This window comes from Cydia fagiglandana, chromosome 21 (genome assembly GCF_963556715.1).
Source record: "Cydia fagiglandana chromosome 21, ilCydFagi1.1, whole genome shotgun sequence".
In the NCBI taxonomy this organism is placed as follows: Eukaryota; Metazoa; Arthropoda; class Insecta; order Lepidoptera; family Tortricidae; genus Cydia; species Cydia fagiglandana.
Window position 1 is genome coordinate 10,513,118 of NC_085952.1, and position 19,812 is coordinate 10,532,929.

The window sequence follows — 19,812 nt, forward strand, 5'->3', positions numbered from 1 at the left end:
TTATACACGAAAAAGAAATAAAAACTTGTACATAACGCGAATATTATTTTTAATTTATATTAATAATTTTAAAATGTATATTTGATTTAATGTAATATTCTTTATTGCAAGTTTCATTAGGAAACCAGTAAAAAAAACAAAACTCTCAAAAGGCTGAAGTGGCGAAACAAAGGGCAGTGTTATCACTTAAGTTTTTTCAGCAAGCGTATGATTGATGGCAATATCCACGGTATAAAAAAAATTGTTAATTGTCAGTTATTGCAACAATTAAATTGTCAAATTTTGTCAAATATGCGTAACGCCTGGTGCACATATTGGGCTAACGATGAGTAAACTACTCCAAGTTATATGTTATAGGGTGCAAGCGATATTTCTATTTCTTTCCGCAATATATTGTAGCTTAAGTTGCACCGTTTGACGATAAAATAATATCGATTATTTTAAATGTCAAATAGCACATGGCTGAATGCAGATGCGTCAACAGTGGCACGTCACTATCTCAGTTGCAAGATGGCGAACGTGCGGGATAGTGACACATCCTTGTGGCTCCATAATAAACTCGGAACATCGAACGATTCCTGGACAACTGGTTCAATTTGTACACAATTAAATGCTGAAGTGTTAAAGAATATTAAGGATTGTTTTCCAGATTTGCAAACACAAGTGAAACTAAAATTATTGTTGAGTTTCTTTCATATCCCGCGCAGAAATGTTGAAGAGGTATGTAACTTTTCTCTCTTTGATGTTCTATGGTTTTGCGTAACTATATTTTGTTTTATATCTCTTTCTGCTCCGTGAGCTGATCATAAGTTGGAAAGAGACGCATAACAAGCATGTATGTAGTAGTTTTGTTGTCATATCATAATTTTTTTATTACAATAATTGAAATGTTTTGTAAATTTACTATTTCAATATTTTTTATTATCAAATTGCACATCAGCATCGATTAGATATGCTTAAATCGTGGTATTTTTGGGAGTAAACACCGATAAAAAAATTATTATTTTATTGTTACACATTTCTCTCATACATTAATGAATGCTTGTTTGTACAAAAGGTCTATATTTAACACTAGTTTTCTCGTGATAACCAGTTGGACGCCGCCGCCTGGCCTATATTTTGCTTGTGTTTATAACCTAGAATCTGACGTTTCCACTTAGTACCCTATTCAAGGACTAATCCATTTGTTCAGGGCATGCATAAATGCACTAGGTGCATATTGTTGTGCTCACATGCATTCCTCATGCTCAAACTGCGCATTATATGTCTCCTGTATTTTTAGCTCTATACCTGTATGTAAGTATTTTAAATGTGAACATATGTTTACCTGCCCTACATTGTATTGTCATGATTATCATGTTGACATTTCAAGCCTATGTCTATTATCCTTTAATTATATTAATAGAAATTCAAATTAACCATATGTACATTATAATATTGGGTTTTAAATCATTGTTAAAAGTACAGCATAATAGGCCATTTGTCTGTACAAACACCTTCACATAATATCAAAACCATTAATAAAATGCAATAGAAAGTGTAAACCTTCTTGAACATATTGCAGCTATGCATGCATTAGGATATGGATGAAATAAAGGAAAACTATTGTATACATATAGATAAAGGTGAAGATGTATACATATAGATACTTAATATAAAATCAGAATCACATTATCACACTGTTGAATAATTTCTTCTTCATTGTGTTTTTAAATAGGTACAAGACTCATGTAACACAACTCTGAAAGTCTACCAGGGTAATGCTGCCCTGATAAGCCAAAAAGCGCTATCTCAAAAGAAAATTCATTGCTAACTTATACTTTAGTTTCTATAACCCGGAATTCAATTTTCAAAATCATTGGTTTTTGAGATGACGCTATTCGGCGTAGGAGGACAGAATAGTGCATTCCTTCAGAACACCAAGTTCTAGCCGCCTGAACCTCCTCTGGCCGCCCAGAGGCCTAAAAAAGGTCTGACATTACATTCTAATTTGAATCTTAATTTTCACAAATCAAAATTGCAATTGTCTTGGCAAGTTTTGATGTCTGGGCTAGAGGTTGAAATTTTTTCTACAATGAGATGGGCTAAAACACTACAATCAAATGGTGCCTAAACCTATCCATTGCATTGTCATTCTAGAGACAGTGACTATTCCACGAAAAGGTCTAAGTACTTTGTTCGGGATGTCATTCTTATGGCAGCTACCTTAAATGGTTATTTTTTAGGAATCTGTATTATTGTCAAATGTTATCCTGTCAAATATTGGCTTTCTAGTTTTATCAGAAGTTCAGAAGTAATACGATCGTTTGACGACCGGTCTGGCCTAATAGGTAGTGACCCTGCCTGTGAAGCCAATGGTCCTGGGTTCGAATCCCGGTAAGGGCATTTATTTGTGTGATGAACACAGATATTTGTTCCTGAGTCATGGGTGTTTTCTATGTATATAATATAAGTATTTATTTATCTATATAAGTATGTTTATATTGTCGCCTAGTACCCATAGTACAAGCTATGCCAGGGGTGCGAAGCTCCTGACTTCGGCCAAACTCGGCTCCGCTCGGCTCAGCATTGCTCCGAGCAATTATTAGGGTTGGCACCACTTGACTTCCTTTTGCGTGCACGACCACAGATAAGATAATCACTTGAATTTTGACAACCCTAATTAGCCGAAAGGGATAGTGCCATGTATTAGAAAGGGATAGCATAATTCGACCCTGAACCGCTGTCAAACTTCGGTTCTGTAGGAAGCTTCCTTTCTGTACGGTAGTACTATTATTTATTCTGTGGCTATGCTTAGTTTGGGGCTAGGTCTATCTGTGTAAGATGCCCCCAATATTTATTTATTTATTTAATAGATTGTCACATACCCAACTCTTTTCTTAAATGTCCCCATTGCGATCCCATGGTTACAATCACTCCTATTGGCCTCATATAAAATTTCATAACAATTAATTTCAGTGGAGAAATGAATTGGAGGAGATCATTGAAGTGGCAGCGGTGGACTCGGACCTCTGGGTCGCCATGCTGGCAGAGGTCCTCAAAACATTCCCCTCACAGGGCACCCTTAACACCGAGATAGCAGAGTTCGACGAGACCCGGCCCATATTCAGTGACATGATCGGGGAACTCCGGAAAGCCCTGGCTAAGCATTCGGAACTGGGATTGTTGCCATTAGAGTGCCTATATTTGAATAAAAATGCCTTAGTATCTGTGGTGAGTAAAATAATAATATTTTTATTCCTATACCTTAGGAGCTCATTCCCAATAAGGCCTAGTTTACCCTCTGGGTTGGAAGGTCAGATGGCAGTCGCTTTCGTAAAAGCTAGTGCCTACGTCAAATCATGGGATTAGTTGTCAAGCGGACCCCAGGATCTCATGAGCCGTGGCGGAATGCCGGGATAATGCGAGGAAGAAGACCATAGAAGCATTCATACACTTGCGTTTACTAATAAATGTAAGAACGCGCGCATGTGTAATCAACTAAACAGGCCCTTAATGGCTCCGTCACACAGGCGCGTTTTGCGGGCGGGGTGCGCCGTTTTTACATATAAAACGCTCACGCCCCGCCCGGAAAAGGCTTCTGTGTGACGGAACCTTAAGGGGCCCACTGATTACCAGTTCGCCGGACAATACCAGCATGTCAGTTAAACGCAAAATTTTACAGCTCCGAACAACTGACAGGCTATAAAATATTTAGGAGATTCTTGAGCTATTCTTGTAAGTATAATTTGTTGAAGGACAAAATTGTTTCGTAAAATATGCCTTAAATTATCAAGTTTCAATCTAAAACGATTGCAGGTTGGTCAGCAAGCGAACCCAGTAAAACACTTCACACTGAAACGCAAGCCCAAGTCCGTGGCGCTCCGGAGCGAACTGCTAGCCAAGGCAGCCGAGGTGCAGGCCAACCAGAAGAAGGCTCAAGCGCCCACCGTGCCGGTCCGGAGTCGCGGCATGCCGAGGAAGATGACTGATACTAGTGAGTTGTTTGATAGTGTGTTGAGAAATAGTAACAAAGCCAATAAGCTTTATACTTATTGGTGCTATTATATTGTGCTGAAGTTGTTGCACAAAGGATAGAATTCGTGGTTTGAGATTATTAACCCGTGGAGCGCCCCAGAATTACCGTAGCATGGAACTCCTATATTATTACCAGCATATGTGTGACAGTAAGGCGTTCTACGGGTTAAAGACAATTGTTTGTTACTATACCACTTGGTAAAGGTTTCTTGATTGTTCAAAAACCAATATCAAAGTTGTATTTTATTCACATGTGAGGGAAAGTAATCAAATGCAAATTTTGAGTTGTTACTTTATGTTTGCTGGTTGAATTGGCTTTTAAATGATGACTTTGAATGATAAATATTTAATAACATTTATGTATTGGGTTTCTATTTGGTTTGTTAATGTTTGATATCTTACAGTTTACAGTTGGAATTTTCTTTGGGTCGGTGTGGTGAAATTTTCTGTATTTCATGCGGGGGCAAATTTTGTTTAACCTTCACGCTTTGAAACCTTCGCAACGCTCATGATCCATTTCTCGGAAGGAATGATTTTGGAAGCTTTCGATTGTTCGGGTATCAATATTAGCACGATCGGTTAAACAACAATTTTGCCCCCTTGAAAAACGTCTGTAAAATAGGGTTTATTTCACCTGAATAAATATTTTTTTTTAATAACTATTGTTATATATTTTGTAATCTGACATTGTGTTCCGCAGCCCCTCTGAAGGGTCTGCCGTCGCGCTGGGCGGCGCGCTCGGGCGCGGCCCCGCGCGTGGCGCCCGCGCCGGCGCGCCCGCCGCCGCGCACGGCCGGCATCAAGCTGCTCGACATCGCCGACCAGCCCATTGCTCATGCTCATGCTAAGAGGAGACGCAAGAACGGTTAGTATTGTAACCTGTCACCGCGCCGGCGCGCCCGCCGCCGCGCACGGCCGGCATCAAGCTGCTCGACATCGCCGACCAGCCCATTGCTCATGCTCATGCTAAGAGGAGACGCAAGAACGGTTAGTATTGTAACCTGTCACCGCGCCGGCGCGCCCGCCGCCGCGCACGGCCGGCATCAAGCTGCTCGACATCGCCGACCAGCCCATTGCTCATGCTCATGCTAAGAGGAGACGCAAGAACGGTTAGTATTGTAACCTGTCACCGCGCCGGCGCGCCCGCCGCCGCGCACGGCCGGCATCAAGCTGCTCGACATCGCCGACCAGCCCATTGCTCATGCTCATGCTAAGAGGAGACGCAAGAACGGTTAGTATTGTAACCTGTCACCGCGCCGGCGCGCCCGCCGCCGCGCACGGCCGGCATCAAGCTGCTCGACATCGCCGACCAGCCCATTGCTCATGCTCATGCTAAGAGGAGACGCAAGAACGGTTAGTATTGTAACCTGTCACCGCGCCGGCGCGCCCGCCGCCGCGCACGGCCGGCATCAAGCTGCTCGACATCGCCGACCAGCCCATTGCTCATGCTCATGCTAAGAGGAGACGCAAGAACGGTTAGTATTGTAACCTGTCACCGCGCCGGCGCGCCCGCCGCCGCGCACGGCCGGCATCAAGCTGCTCGACATCGCCGACCAGCCCATTGCTCACGCTCATGCTAAGAGGAGACGCAAGAACGGTTAGTATTGTAACCTGTCACCGCGCCGGCGCGCCCGCCGCCGCGCACGGCCGGCATCAAGCTGCTCGACATCGCCGACCAGCCCATTGCTCACGCTCATGCTAAGAGGAGACGCAAGAACGGTTAGTATTGTAACCTGTCACCGCGCCGGCGCGCCCGCCGCCGCGCACGGCCGGCATCAAGCTGCTCGACATCGCCGACCAGCCCATTGCTCACGCTCATGCTAAGAGGAGACGCAAGAACGGTTAGTATTGTAACCTGTCACCGCGCCGGCGCGCCCGCCGCCGCGCACTGCCGGCATCAAGCTGCTCGACATCGCCGACCAGCCCATTGCTCACGCTCATGCTAAGAGGAGACGCAAGAACGGTTAGTATTGTAACCTGTCACCGCGCCGGCGCGCCCGCCGCCGCGCACGGCCGGCATCAAGCTGCTCGACATCGCCGACCAGCCCATTGCTCACGCTCATGCTAAGAGGAGACGCAAGAACGGTTAGTATTGTAACCTGTCACCGCGCCGGCGCGCCCGCCGCCGCGCACGGCCGGCATCAAGCTGCTCGACATCGCAGACCAGCCCATTGCTCACGCTCATGCTAAGAGGAGACGCAAGAACGGTTAGTATTGTAACCTGTCACCGCGCCGGCGCGCCCGCCGCCGCGCACGGCCGGCATCAAGCTGCTCGACATCGCCGACCAGCCCATTGCTCACGCTCATGCTAAGAGGAGACGCAAGAACGGTTAGTATTGTAACCTGTCACCGCGCCGGCGCGCCCGCCGCCGCGCACGGCCGGCATCAAGCTGCTCGACATCGCCGACCAGCCCATTGCTCACGCTCATGCTAAGAGGAGACGCAAGAACGGTTAGTATTGTAACCTGTCACCGCGCCGGCGCGCCCGCCGCCGCGCACGGCCGGCATCAAGCTGCTCGACATCGCCGACCAGCCCATTGCTCACGCTCATGCTAAGAGGAGACGCAAGAACGGTTAGTATTGTAACCTGTCACCGCGCCGGCGCGCCCGCCGCCGCGCACGGCCGGCATCAAGCTGCTCGACATCGCAGACCAGCCCATTGCTCACGCTCATGCTAAGAGGAGACGCAAGAACGGTTAGTATTGTAACCTGTCACCGCGCCGGCGCGCCCGCCGCCGCGCACGGCCGGCATCAAGCTGCTCGACATCGCCGACCAGCCCATTGCTCACGCTCATGCTAAGAGGAGACGCAAGAACGGTTAGTATTGTCATCTATACCTATGTATCATCAGATCATAACCTAGCTAAATTGGTTGTTCAATACTTACCTTATTAGGGTTCCGTACCCAAAGGGTAAAACGGGACCCTATTACTAAGACTTCGCTGTCCGTCCGTCCGTCCGTCCGTCCGTCCGTCCGTCTGTCACCAGGGTGTATCTCACGAACCGCGATAGCTAGACAGTTGAAATTGTCACAGGTGATGTATTTCCATTGCCGCTATAACAACAAATACTAAAAACAGAATAAAATAAAGATTTAAAATGGGAGTCCCCCATTCAACAAACGTGATTTTTGATCAAAGTTAAGCAACGTCGGGAGTGGTCAGTACTTGGATGGGTGACCGTTTTTTTTTTTGCTTTTTTCTTTTTTTTTGCATTATGGTACGGAACCCTTCGTGCGTGAGTCCGACTCGCACTTGTCCGGTTTTATTTTTATATTATCGTGCGGTGACTACTAACTGGAAGTTTCTAAGGCCCGAGTTCCACTAGAATCCATCCGCCCGACGTCCACTGTGGCGTATCTCACGTCAAGAAATGCTGGCATTGAGCTGCTGGACATCGCCGACCAGACAATCACTCACATTCGTGCTAAAACGAGACGCAAGAACGATACGATAGTTGCGTTTTATGACAATAGCTTGTCCAATCATTTTATATATATTATTTGCCCGCCGGTGCGTTGAACTATTGGACATCGCAAAGGCGTAAATGCAATCAGTATTGCATATACCAGGATCTTACCTAATAAAGTCATTATGAATACACCAGCATCTTTAAAAAGTCCAGCTGGCATATTATTAATGGGTTTATCTATTTTTATCGACATGATAAAGTAACTATAATTAGTTAACACCGTGGGATAGAAAGTGACAAACACCGTTTTATCACGCTGTCACGTAGACAAGAACGACCATCATGTTCTTACGGGGCTCCTTGGGCCCTGTTTGGTGTTCTGGACCAATCCTATTTAAGTTATTTTTCTCAAAAATGGACGGCAAAGTCGACTTTGCCGTCTAAAAAATAGGTCGCGAAGCGCGTAGTTTATGGTCAGTCAAAAATTAAAAAGTTAAAAACATTGCAGTCTCGATTTTGGGACTGCAATGTTGCATACAAATTCCATTATTTGTCGAGTTCCAAACTTTTTAAAAGTTGAAATGATCATATCAAATGAAGGCACAGGCCCATTAAACAGCCAAACAGATTATTAGTACCGCGACTATTTAGATGTCTCAAATAGGTTGGCGTATTTTTGGCAGAAAAATACACTTCTATTTTTTTATTAAAAAAAATAAAAAGGCGGCAGGGGCTTTTTTCTGTCAAAATATGTATGTAAGAACGTTGCTTTTGTAAAATATTTCTATGATATTTATATTTCTTGCACCATTTTTGAGAAAAGCACTATATATGACTCGGCCGGAAGGCTACTTGCTGGCTTCGGATTCAATTAAACGGACTCCCAAGGTCGTCCGTTTAAAACGAATCCTCAGCCTGCAAGTAGCTACTTCCGAGCCTCGACAATAATGTACTATTACCGTCTCATATTTACTTTGTGATATTTTTGTAGGTTAGTTATAGTTTGCTTTTCTAAGATCAAATGTTGTCGTCCTAAGGCACCCCAGGGGTGCAGAGGGCCTCCACAAGCTCGCGCCCCGCCTTCCTATCTCGAGCGCCCGCCGCGGCCTCGCCCCCGCCCCCCGGCCCCCGCCCCCCGGCCGCCGCGGCGCCCTGTGCCGGACCCGGCCCCCGTGCCGAGTGTACCGGGCGCCCGAGGCCGGCAAACGTCCGGCGGTTCCTAACCGAAAGCGATGGTTGCGGTATTTGTTTCCCCTCTTCGAATAGTATGTCCTATCCGTCTCCATTTCCGTGTCACGATTTCTTGGCCGATGGGTGTTTGTCGGCATATACGCCGTAGGTCCTCGTTGCGCATAGTTTTTGGCCAGAAAACGCGAAGGATCGACCCGAGGGACTTGTCGACGAAGACTTGAAGCTTATTCGTTAGGCCCTCGGTCCCTCTCGACGTTTCGCAGCCGAAAAGCGACACAGATTTCGCGACTGATTCGAAGAGGGAAAGTTTACCTCGTCGCGTGAGCGCATTCGATTCCCGAACGGCCTTTAACTGGGTGAACGCAGCCCCGGCGAGATCGAATAGGTCATAGTGAATGTATACGAATTTGATCTTAGAAATCGAACAGGCTATACGTAGTATGGTCAACAAATAGAAGTAGGTATTGTTATATGATGGTAATTATTTGTATGTATACATTTGTAGAGTTGGAGGAGGCGGCGGCGGCCAAGAAGCCCGCCGTGGCGGCGCCCGCGTCGCCCCCGCCCGACTACGCGCGCGGCCTCAACAACTACCAGATGCCCAAGCAGGAGGACAACCCCGCCTGTGAGTACTACCAGGCCTGGCTCACTCCGCGAGTCCGTCGCGTCGCAACAAGTTCATCCGTGCCACACCTATTTTGGTGGCTAGCCATAAGCTGCGCGTAGCGCTTGCGCCACCTAGCGGTCATATTTGTCCTAATCGTAACAGATGCGTTTGTTAGAGAATGAAGCTTCTGTACCTACTGTACTTATTATTTATTCTGTGGTATTACTTGGACGATCTGCCTGGCCTGAGGACCTACCGCAAACCACGTTCGATGTGTTGTATTTCTGTCGCACTTGTAAATTCGTTCGTAAGTGTGACAGGGTGGGTAACCCTGCCTGTGAAGCCGGTAGTTCCGGGTTCAAATCCTGGGAAGCCCTTTATTTATATTTATGTGGTAATATGTAAAAGTGTAAGGTCCTTCGTCGGTCATGTAACTTTTAGATTGACAAAGACCACAGACGCACACCCACACACGGTTACAGTCGAATTAACCTTTGTGTAATTCGATAAGGTCGAGCGTTACATAATGAGCGTAGTCTTCATACACTAATTATTTAAATTAATTTTTACTTTAATAGTTTTGCCGGTAGATACTCCTTGTGAGTTTATACTGGTCGGTTGCACCAAACCGTTCGTATCGTTAAAGAGTTCGCAAAATTTTTATGTATGGAAAGTTTCATAGTGACGCGCCGGGGCGCGCCGGCTGACGTTGATCAGTCTGTCAAATGTGGTCGGTGCGACTGGCCCTAAATGATGGTTTTGTTATAGTATATAAATAAATTGTAACTATGTTCACCCCGCAGCCGTGCCGGTGGAGCCGGCGCCGGCGTCCCCCCCGCGCGCCTCCCCGCCGCCCGCCGCCGAGCGCCCGCCGCCGCCCAGCCCCATGCTGGTGCACCAGGTAACACCGACATTCTTATTACTCCCTACCTGCTACAGATGTAGCAGTAAGTAGCATAATGATTTTCCATCGTATTTTTACGGAAACGGACGTCTTGCTATTTCAGTCGGTCTCGGTACAAAAAGTACTGAGATTGACTGAAGTAGCATTGACAAATACGAATGTTTAAGACTAAACAGCACCATTTACATGTAGAGCACGTATGCTATATCAAAAACAAAGACCTCTATCACACTAGAAATAAGTAAGCATACATTTCTCTATGGTATAACTAATCTATACAAAAAACAGAACTGTACGGAAAATCCTTAAGTAATATTACTAGCATTGCCCTGCTAAGCTAAAATTGTCATTTTCTAATTATATTGTTTATTTGACAGGGCACCGGTGCGAAACCGATCGTAATCGGCCAACAAGGCAAACTATTGATAGCGGGGCAGGGCGGCACCAAGCCACTCCTACTGTCCGCGCCGACACTCCTCAACACGTCGGCTGTGCTGCTCCAACCTGGCGGCAAGGCTGTGCTGCTGCAGAACATCAAACCGGTACGTACCTAAATACAGTATGTAAACTTACTGAAACCGATCGTAATCGGCCAACAAGGCGAACTATTGATAGCGGGCCAGGGCGGCACCAAGCCACTCCTACTGTCCGCGCCGACACTCCTCAACACGTCGGCTGTGCTGCTCCAACCTGGCGGCAAGGCTGTGCTGCTGCAGAACATCAAACCGGTACGTACCTAAATACAGTATGTAAACTTACTGAAACCGATCGTAATCGGCCAACAAGGCGAACTATTGATAGCGGGCCAGGGCGGCACTATGCCACTCCTACTGTCCGCGCCGACACTCCTCAACACGTCGGCTGTGCTGCTCCAACCTGGCGGCAAGGCTGTGCTACTGCAGAACATCAAACCGGTAGGTACGTACCTAAATACGGTATGTAAACTTACTGAAACCAATCGTAATCGGCCATCAAGGCAAACTATTGATACCGGGCCAGGGCGGCACCAAACCACTCCTACTGTCCGCGCCGACACTCCTCAACACGTCGGCTGTGCTGCTCCAACCTGGCGGCAAGGCTGTGCTACTGCAGAACATCAAACCGGTAGGTACGTACCTAAATACGGTATGTAAACTTACTGAAACCAATCGTAATCGGCCATCAAGGCAAACTATTGATACCGGGCCAGGGCGGCACCAAACCACTCCTACTGTCCGCGCCGACACTCCTCAACACGTCGGCTGTGCTGCTCCAACCTGGCGGCAAGGCTGTGCTGCTGCAGAACATCAAACCGGTACGTAATTCCAAATAAAACTACTATAGCTCTGAGTGTTTAAAACACAATGCAATCAGGCATCTACACAAAATAAGTCGCTTCGCAAGGAAATTGTCACGCGAAATAACTCGGTCTACTCGACACAATTCGAAGTATTGTGGCCGTGCGTGCGTTTGCGAAGAACGTGTATACTGTATACGCATAATCAAACCAAATTACTTCTACACCAGCTCAACAAGCCAAGCAATAGTATGGAAGAATTAACATAAACGTCATTTTTTTTAAAATTTATACTTGATTATTATGGTGTTTGTAGTGGTCTTTTACAATTTGTGCTGGAAAATTTGTACACAAATACTTTAAATGGATTGTATATGATTTTCATGTATGTGGACAATTTCAAAGTAAGTAATAAAATGTTCGCTCTTGTGACTTACGTAACATTGGTTCCAGGTGACACAAACCGTGGTCCAGGCGGCGCGGCCCACGCTGCAGGTGGTGCCGCCGCCGCAACCGCAGCCGCAGCCCGTGGTATGTACATTATTTATATTATTAGGGCTCCTTCCCACTGAACGTGCAGTTTTTGCGGGTAAGGTCTTCTGCAGGACCCCGTTTTAGTAGTGTATTCCGCAAACAGAATGCTCGTGTTAACGTTATTATATTAGAGCGATTATGATTTCATTATAAGTTAGATGTTAATTGCAATTTCCGTGGATTATTGCGAGCGTTTTTCATTTACAAACTAAATTTAAAACTTTGAAACTATTATTGCTTCAAAACTAGAACATTTATTTCCTAAAAAAATTAAATATTTCTTTAACCCTTTAACCGCCAGAGTCTGATATATAAGACATTACATATCCAGCTCATTTCGCCACAGTCTGATAAATAAGACAAAGATCTGATTTGGTTTTTACAGCACATTTATAACTCCCGTAACTATGCCAACCTTACTCTGCGTGGTACAATTACTGTCGGTGGCGACACGAGCACGCTCGATCAAAAATTGCTGGCGGTTAAAAGGTTAAAAATGTCACTCGACCGAGAAAAGTGGCGCCGTCTTGTGGCGGATGCCAAGTCTCATTTTGGGTCGCTGAGCCAACGAAGTAAGTAAAATTGTCACTATTAGTAAAGCTTGTGTGTGTTGCAGGTGCAGGTGACGGGCGGGGCGGGCCCCGCGGCGGCGCCGGCGCAGCCGCTGCTGCCGCGTAGGGGGCTGTCGCTCACGGTACGATTCTCTGCCAACCTCATACTTCTTGTGCCACGACAAATCTCTTATAGAACACCTTTCTACAAGCTTTTATTTAACTTCCCCTGTTAGTATGTTAGTGCGGGTCAAATATTCGAAGCTGAATTTGATCCAATTTCCGATTGAGCTGAAATTTTGCATAAATATTTAAATCGGATGACAATGCAATATTATGATGACATGGAGCTGATCTGACGATAGAGTCAGGAGGTGGCCATGGAAACTCCATGATAAAACAACGCAAACTAATTGTGTTTGCGGTTTCTAGAATTATCTTGATGAGTATTATTTGCTTATAGTAAGAAAAATACACTTTGCAGTGAAAACTTGTACCAAAAATGAATTTTTTGCCAAATATATATTTATTTCAACATCCAGAAAAGTGTTCTCAATTCGTCTGAATATGTTAATCGCTTTTTATATACATTCTCCGATTTCTCGAATACGGCTGAACAGAAAGCTTCTTAGAAGTCTCTTTATGAAATATTATAGTTTGTGTACGCTGCGGGCTGCCGTTGGTGAATGAAAATGCGAAAAACTTATGCTGTACAGTATATAATACAATATTTACACAATCGCACGGGAAAGGACAAATAATATATACAAATTTACACATAAAATTACAACATTGTGAAAATATAAACATTTGTGGCTCATTGACAGAGAAAAACTATCTACATAAAAACAAAAGAAGCGCGCTGGCAGCGGCATCCGTACCGGCCAGGCTGCCAGCACGCGCCCAGCAAAAAGGTTGTACGTTTCGTCGTCTACAGTTTGATTAGTAACTCATTAATTTGAGAATGGAAAACAACATTTGGTAACGTACTAAATAACAATGTATGTTATTTGTCTGTATTGCAGCGCGAACAAATGCTGGAAGCGCAAGATATGTTCCGCAACGCCAACAGAGTGACGCGACCCGAGAAGGCGCTCATACTTGGTTTCATGGCTGGCTCCAGAGGTAAACCTTACATCTTTACATTATTGACCCAAATATTCTAACACTGTGTGTATACTCAAACTCCAAAATGTTAACTTTTTAGATACCGATACACACGAACACACGCCGAACTTATGAAAATAATAAATGTATATTTGAAATCAACTGATCAGTCTGATCACACTAGTAAGCTTGGAGATTTTTGACTCAAAACTACGATCAGGCCTTCTCCTCTTCCGGTTCTATTTGCGGACTTTTTCTAAGGTTAGTATTCCACTTGTCCAATTTCTTAGTCCAAAGTGCATTGCGTCTCACTCTCCTCACTAAGCAAAATGTGGGACGCAAATACACATTGGACAGGTGGAATACAACCTTAAGTAAGAGCTCACAGACCGAGTTTGAACAACCCCACTCCCACTGGACCAATGAAAAGTAGTCACTTTAAATTTGAAGTTTACTTTCCACTGCACGATTCACGGTATTGTTATTTCAAATAATACAAGATGTTTCATATATATTAAATTAAATCTGACTAAAACTAATCCCCTCTCTTTCAGATAACCCCTGTCCGAACCTAGGCAACATAGTGACAATAAAACTGTCAGAGAACATCGAAAACGTCCTACAATCCGACGACACCTACCTCACCATGCTCTCCGAGATGCACTTCCAGATGAACTACAACAACGGCCAGTGGACGCGGCTCAAGAAGTACCGGCACATAGACGGCATGGTGCCGCAGAAGATACCCCCCGGCTCCACCGTCATCTCGGCCAACAACCAGCAGCCCGTCGTGTCAATAGCCAATCAGAGCGTCAGTTAAGACGAGTTAAGATTAGGTTAGTTGTTGTTTTGGCCTGGCGAAAATTTGGGGCGATATCAGAGCGTTTTAGCCTGTCTTTGGTCATATTTTTGACGAAGTGTTACGATATTTTGATCATATTATTAATTGTCTGGTAGAGGGGCATTCCAGAAAGACGTCAGATAATTTTTTTAAACACATCATAAAGCTAAGAAGCCGATATTTGATAAATTAGCTTAACAGCAAAAACTGCCAGTGGACGGCTCTAGAAGTACCGGCACATAGACGGCATGGTGCCGCAGAAGATACCCCCCGGCTCCACCGTCATCTCAATAGCCAATCAGAGCGTCAGTTAAGACAAGTTAAGATTAGGTTCTTTATAGTTGTCGTTTTGGCCTGGCGAAAATTTGGGGTAATATCAGAGCGTTTTAGTCTGTGTTCTTTAATGTTTTTGACGAAGTGTTTCGATATTATGATGATATTGCTGGTTGTTTCGTACAGGCGCATTCTAGAAAAGTGCCAAGTACAGTCAGTTGAAGAGAAAAGGTACCTCCCCCTGTATAGAAATTTGTATGCAAGAGTCCAAAGCGAATATTATTGCTCTCTGTACGTGACGCTATTTATTTTACACTTCCATTAAAGCTAAGAAGCCGATATTTGGCATGATAACTTTAAATGTAACAACGGTATATAATACAAATTTCTTCAGGTTATTAAGGTAGCCATACGCGTCCCAGACAAAGTTGCTAGACTTAAATTTTCTCGGTTAGAGGTGTAAGGTTAGAGCCAGTATAGCTTTACTTGGCGTTCAAAGCGCATTGTAATATGCCTACTTGAAAATACACTATAAAAAGTAGACCTTTTTGTGAAAAGCCCCTACAGTACAGTACTACGAATAAATAAATAGATATATCATAAAATTGTTGAAGACTTCGCTTAAAATGTGTGCAAAGGAATTGACGTTTTAAACGCCCGTCATATTGCCATCTAATGCTGTATTCAGGGCCTGTTTTGTATGAATTAAGTTTGGAAGTGTGAGAACTGTGCTTAGTATGTTGGATATGTAAATTTTCTGTTAGCGAAGGCCTTAAATCGGTGAAGTATATATATCGTTGAATGAGTGACTGTAATCGAAACGTGAAATCCTATGACCATATTTGCTTCGGACTTCATTTATAGGGGTATAAAACAATTAGGAGTTATGTCTCTTTTTAAATTGAGAATGTGCATAACCGGTCAATTTATTTGATGGTCGGCTCTTACACAAATAATATATGATTATTAATGATGATTGTATAAAAATGAGAACACTGTTTATCACAGCACCATTATTAAAATGTTTGTTACAATCAAATATTTATTCTAAAAGACGTGTTAAGAAGCTAACAATTTCGTATATTACCCGCCATTCCCTAAAATTTGACGAACAAGAAATATTCGATGAAACAAAACGCGTTTCAACACGCTCGATACCACCGACCCTTGGCAAAAAAAGAGTAGAAATTAAAAAGTGGCAACACTGTAGTGTCGTCTCTTTCAAACCAATTAATATAAGAAAATGGGACGACACTACAGTGTTACCACTTTTTAATTTCTTCTTTTTTGCTAAGCTGTACTTGTACGCGGAGAACCAACAACAAATTCGCTTCAACATTCGGAGCGTTCAGATAATTGATGGTTCGGATAATCGAGGTTCTATTGTAATGTTATTTCAATGGCTAATGGCTATCACAATGTAAATCGGTTAACTTGTTCTATATAGTTTAAGAAACCTATCGGATAGAAAACTGCAGTTTGATACGAGAAAAAGAGAATGTTGAGATGCATTGTATGGAAGTACATTTGAAATAATAACAAAACTAACGAAGATAATGTATGTATACGCTCGAAATGATGTGAAAGGTGTTATTCAATTTGTGTTATAATTGTGTTGTATACATTAACACATTCACTGCCAGCGACCCGCTAGGCGGGTTGTCTGTTCATAGCATCTAAGGACGGGCTAATGGGGCACTAAAAATGGTACTATAGTTCGTTTTTTTAGGATTAGAAATAAGGTAAACAATCTTGATGTGTCTTTTAATTGAAAAACACATTTTAAAAATAAGTTACGGCAAATATGTAACATTTATGAATCTAATACGATCATTTATATTCTTCTGCTTTCATAAGTAATAGTTTTTGATTTTTAAAAAGCGTTTTTCAATTAAAAGACATGTCAAAATCACTTGCCTTCTTGCAAGTTCTTTCTAATGCTAAAAAAAACGAACTATAGTTCGGCGGTGTTACTCACGAATTCCAGCCAATCGTGTAGGCTAACGCAACTAGTTGCGACCAATAGCGCCGATAGCGCGCGTGATGCGAACTCGTCAACCAATCGCGCGCGTGATGCGAACTCATCAACCAATCGCGTTGTAGCGGTGTCACACCGCTGTACTGGCCCCTGTTATGCTTCATTATTATTGCCCGTAAAGCCAGTCCCTAGATATATATGTCAATGGTTCATAGGCGCTTTTCGCTAAGTACATTTTCCTATGTTGTCGGCTACGCTCGTAGCGCGTAGCTCGTGCTGGCTCTGAATTTGTTAAGCTAATGACCACGTTTGCAAGGAAGTGAAGATTAATAAGAAAATACCATTGAGTTATTGTGGAAGAGGTGTAAAGTCTAATGAAAAAATCCGAGACTGATAGCCAAACTACCACTTTAGGCGTAGGCTTTAGGGTTTTGTGGTAACCGACCGGCCAACAAGTCATTTTGATAACCGCCTAACGTACAGTCTTTCAGTCAGATCTTTGCCCAACTACATACATATTTGTATACAGCGATGATAAACCAATAACTTTGCAGACTGTACGTGACCATAGAGAAAAAATATCTTAGACTTAATGCCTTTTCTACTATCAATAACTCTTTGCAATACCCTAAAACACAAACTGTGCGTTATTTTGTATAAAACGCTGCATAATATTGAGTGAAACCGGATTGATTGTCTTCAAAAATAGTGCCTTTACCAAGCCTTGTAATATAAAATAGATACCGAACGCGTCTACATTTGTGGTCGATTTTTGCCAACCGATTTGGTTGTCACCTTCTACCTTATAGAAGCATATAGGTACAGTACAGGCAAGATAATTAGGTATATCGATTATCGTGACGATAGAGTGCCAAAAATATCTATAGACGAGCTTATTAGGGTAGTGAGATATTTTTGGGACTTTGTCCCTGTCGATATGTAATACCTTGACTGTACCAATCGCTGGCATGTTTCAGTGCCAATAATTTGGGTAGTTTTATCCTAGGTTAGTCATTTTAACAGCAATGTGTTTCATAAAAAATATGCAATAATATTATGATAAAAAAATAGATCAATGCTGCCTTTACCGTAACATAGCCATGTATATAATTAGTGGAAACGTCGACAACCGATCCAGTTTTACTCATATTTAAATAATTCCGAAGATGACTTAGAAAGTAAGGAAATTTATTTCCACACTAGTCGTTTTCTTTTTGAAATTGAGGACAATTTGTGATCAGTTCTTGAGTACTTGTGATGTCGGAAAGTTTACAAAATTCATTTTGGAAATAAAAAATCGGAGAGATGAAAAATAAACTAGAATTATTCAATGATTTTTGGAAACTAAATGATGTTACGTCAGAATTATTTTCGAAACTATCCAAAGGATTTCATAACTCATACAACAGAACACCTGTTTATTTGTAAAATACAGTCTAAAGTAACGAGAATTTATGTTGTAGTTACTAATAATTAATTTCTTACATGTGGTTTTTTTCATGCTAATCATACTATTGCAGACTTGCTTGGAACCGACTTGGCTCGCTTGAAATGCTACAGGGGGCCTAGCCAAGTTGCCAATCGTTTGCGCCGTAGCGAATAAAACGATATGTCTCTCTGTCGCACTTATATGCAAGTGATATGAGTATGGAGAGACATTGTCGTTTCGTTCACTACGGCGCAAATGATTGGCATATTGGCTAGGTCCTCAGGTCTTTTATCGAAAACATGTATAAATAACACTTTTTTGTTAACAAAAGTGAATGTTTAATTCGATGATTACGTCATTCTCGTTTGATAAAGATCCTAAAAGTTTTATATAATTGTTACTGATTGCTTTGTGGTTTTGATGACGTTAATCGTTAGGATTGAACAAAAATCACAAAAATAAAAGGATGTCACTAGCCCAAGGGCCACCACTTGAATTAGGTAATTTTCTATAAAAAGGCTGAGTCTCATGTATTCGTGGATACAATGGCTTTTGAGATGTAGGGGAGAATTCGTTTTGTTTGCGTTAAGATTGCAATGGGGCCAGGCAGTGTTGCCAGGTCTAATGTGTACGATATTGAGTCTTATTACCTAAACTATAAGGTCCAAAAGTATCCATATCTGTAGAAGTGATTTAGGAAAGATTTCGAGGCGGATTAAGGAACTAAACTATTCAGTTTTTCATGTACCTTTATTGTCTATCGTATGTTTTTTGTTGTACAATTTTTTGTATTCATACTAAAATTATTTTTGAGGGGAATGATTCAGTGTCCCAAATTTTCACCATGTAGGATATTGGGACTCTCATTTAGTATGTAAAGCCTGACCAGGAATATATGATCACGCGGCATGTTGCGGAATTTCACTGGAACAAATTTTTTCATACTAAACTGAACTGTTACCCTATACATGAGAATAACAGCGCCCTCTTGACAATGATCATATATTACTGGTCAGGCTTTAAGTTTTTCTGTCTGACTATACCTAAATCGAATTAGATTTCATTTAGAATTGAAGTTGAGTGATTGTATATTTTGTTAGTTTGGAGTGACGCTGCCGCGCCCCGCGTGTATTTTGTATTATGTAGCTAGTTTTACGTTCGATGTTTTTTCTATAGATATTTAATATTCACCATGTATATAGTAGATAGTACAAAAATATTAAATGAAAACTATTTAAAATACACTGTGTTTCACTTGCTTCTTTCTGCCCTCCTAAGCCGAAAAGCGCTATCTCAAAAACAAATGATTTTGAAAATGGAATTCTCAGTTATAGAAACTAAAGTATAAATTAGCAATGCATTTTCTTTTGAGATAGCGCCACTCGGCTTAGCAGGGCAGCTTTATAGCCTTAATTGCATATTTTTTTTGAAAATGCTAAACTCTTAAGTGCCACGTAGTAATTATATTCTCTTTGGAAGTATGTACCTAGATTTGATATTAGGATTAGGACAAAATCATTAAATCATTTACAAGTCCCTAAGAAAGTATACAGGGTGATTCATTAGACGTGAGCAGGACTAATCCTGCACACTCAGTTACTGATAATTGATCGATCACCGTCGTATTTAGGTGAAACAACCACACTTTTTTCCTATTTTTTAACTTTTTGGTGAAGGCAAATTTAATTCTCTA

The 19,812-nt window shown here is 42.8% G+C and overlaps 1 protein-coding gene across 1 annotated transcript; it reads left to right on the forward strand.

The window, feature by feature from the left end:
• Positions 1-463: 463 nt before the first annotated feature.
• LOC134674971 (negative elongation factor A) lies at positions 464-18,923 on the forward strand. The gene is made up of 11 exons (XM_063533115.1): positions 464-720; positions 2,959-3,213; positions 3,799-3,976; positions 4,718-4,882; positions 9,125-9,244; positions 10,030-10,127; positions 10,508-10,672; positions 11,860-11,937; positions 12,557-12,634; positions 13,517-13,616; positions 14,153-18,923. Exons 1-11 carry the CDS (start codon positions 511-513, stop codon positions 14,416-14,418), a joined length of 1,713 nt encoding a protein of 570 aa, XP_063389185.1. The 5' UTR covers positions 464-510; the 3' UTR covers positions 14,419-18,923.
• The last annotated feature ends 889 nt before the right edge of the window (positions 18,924-19,812 follow it).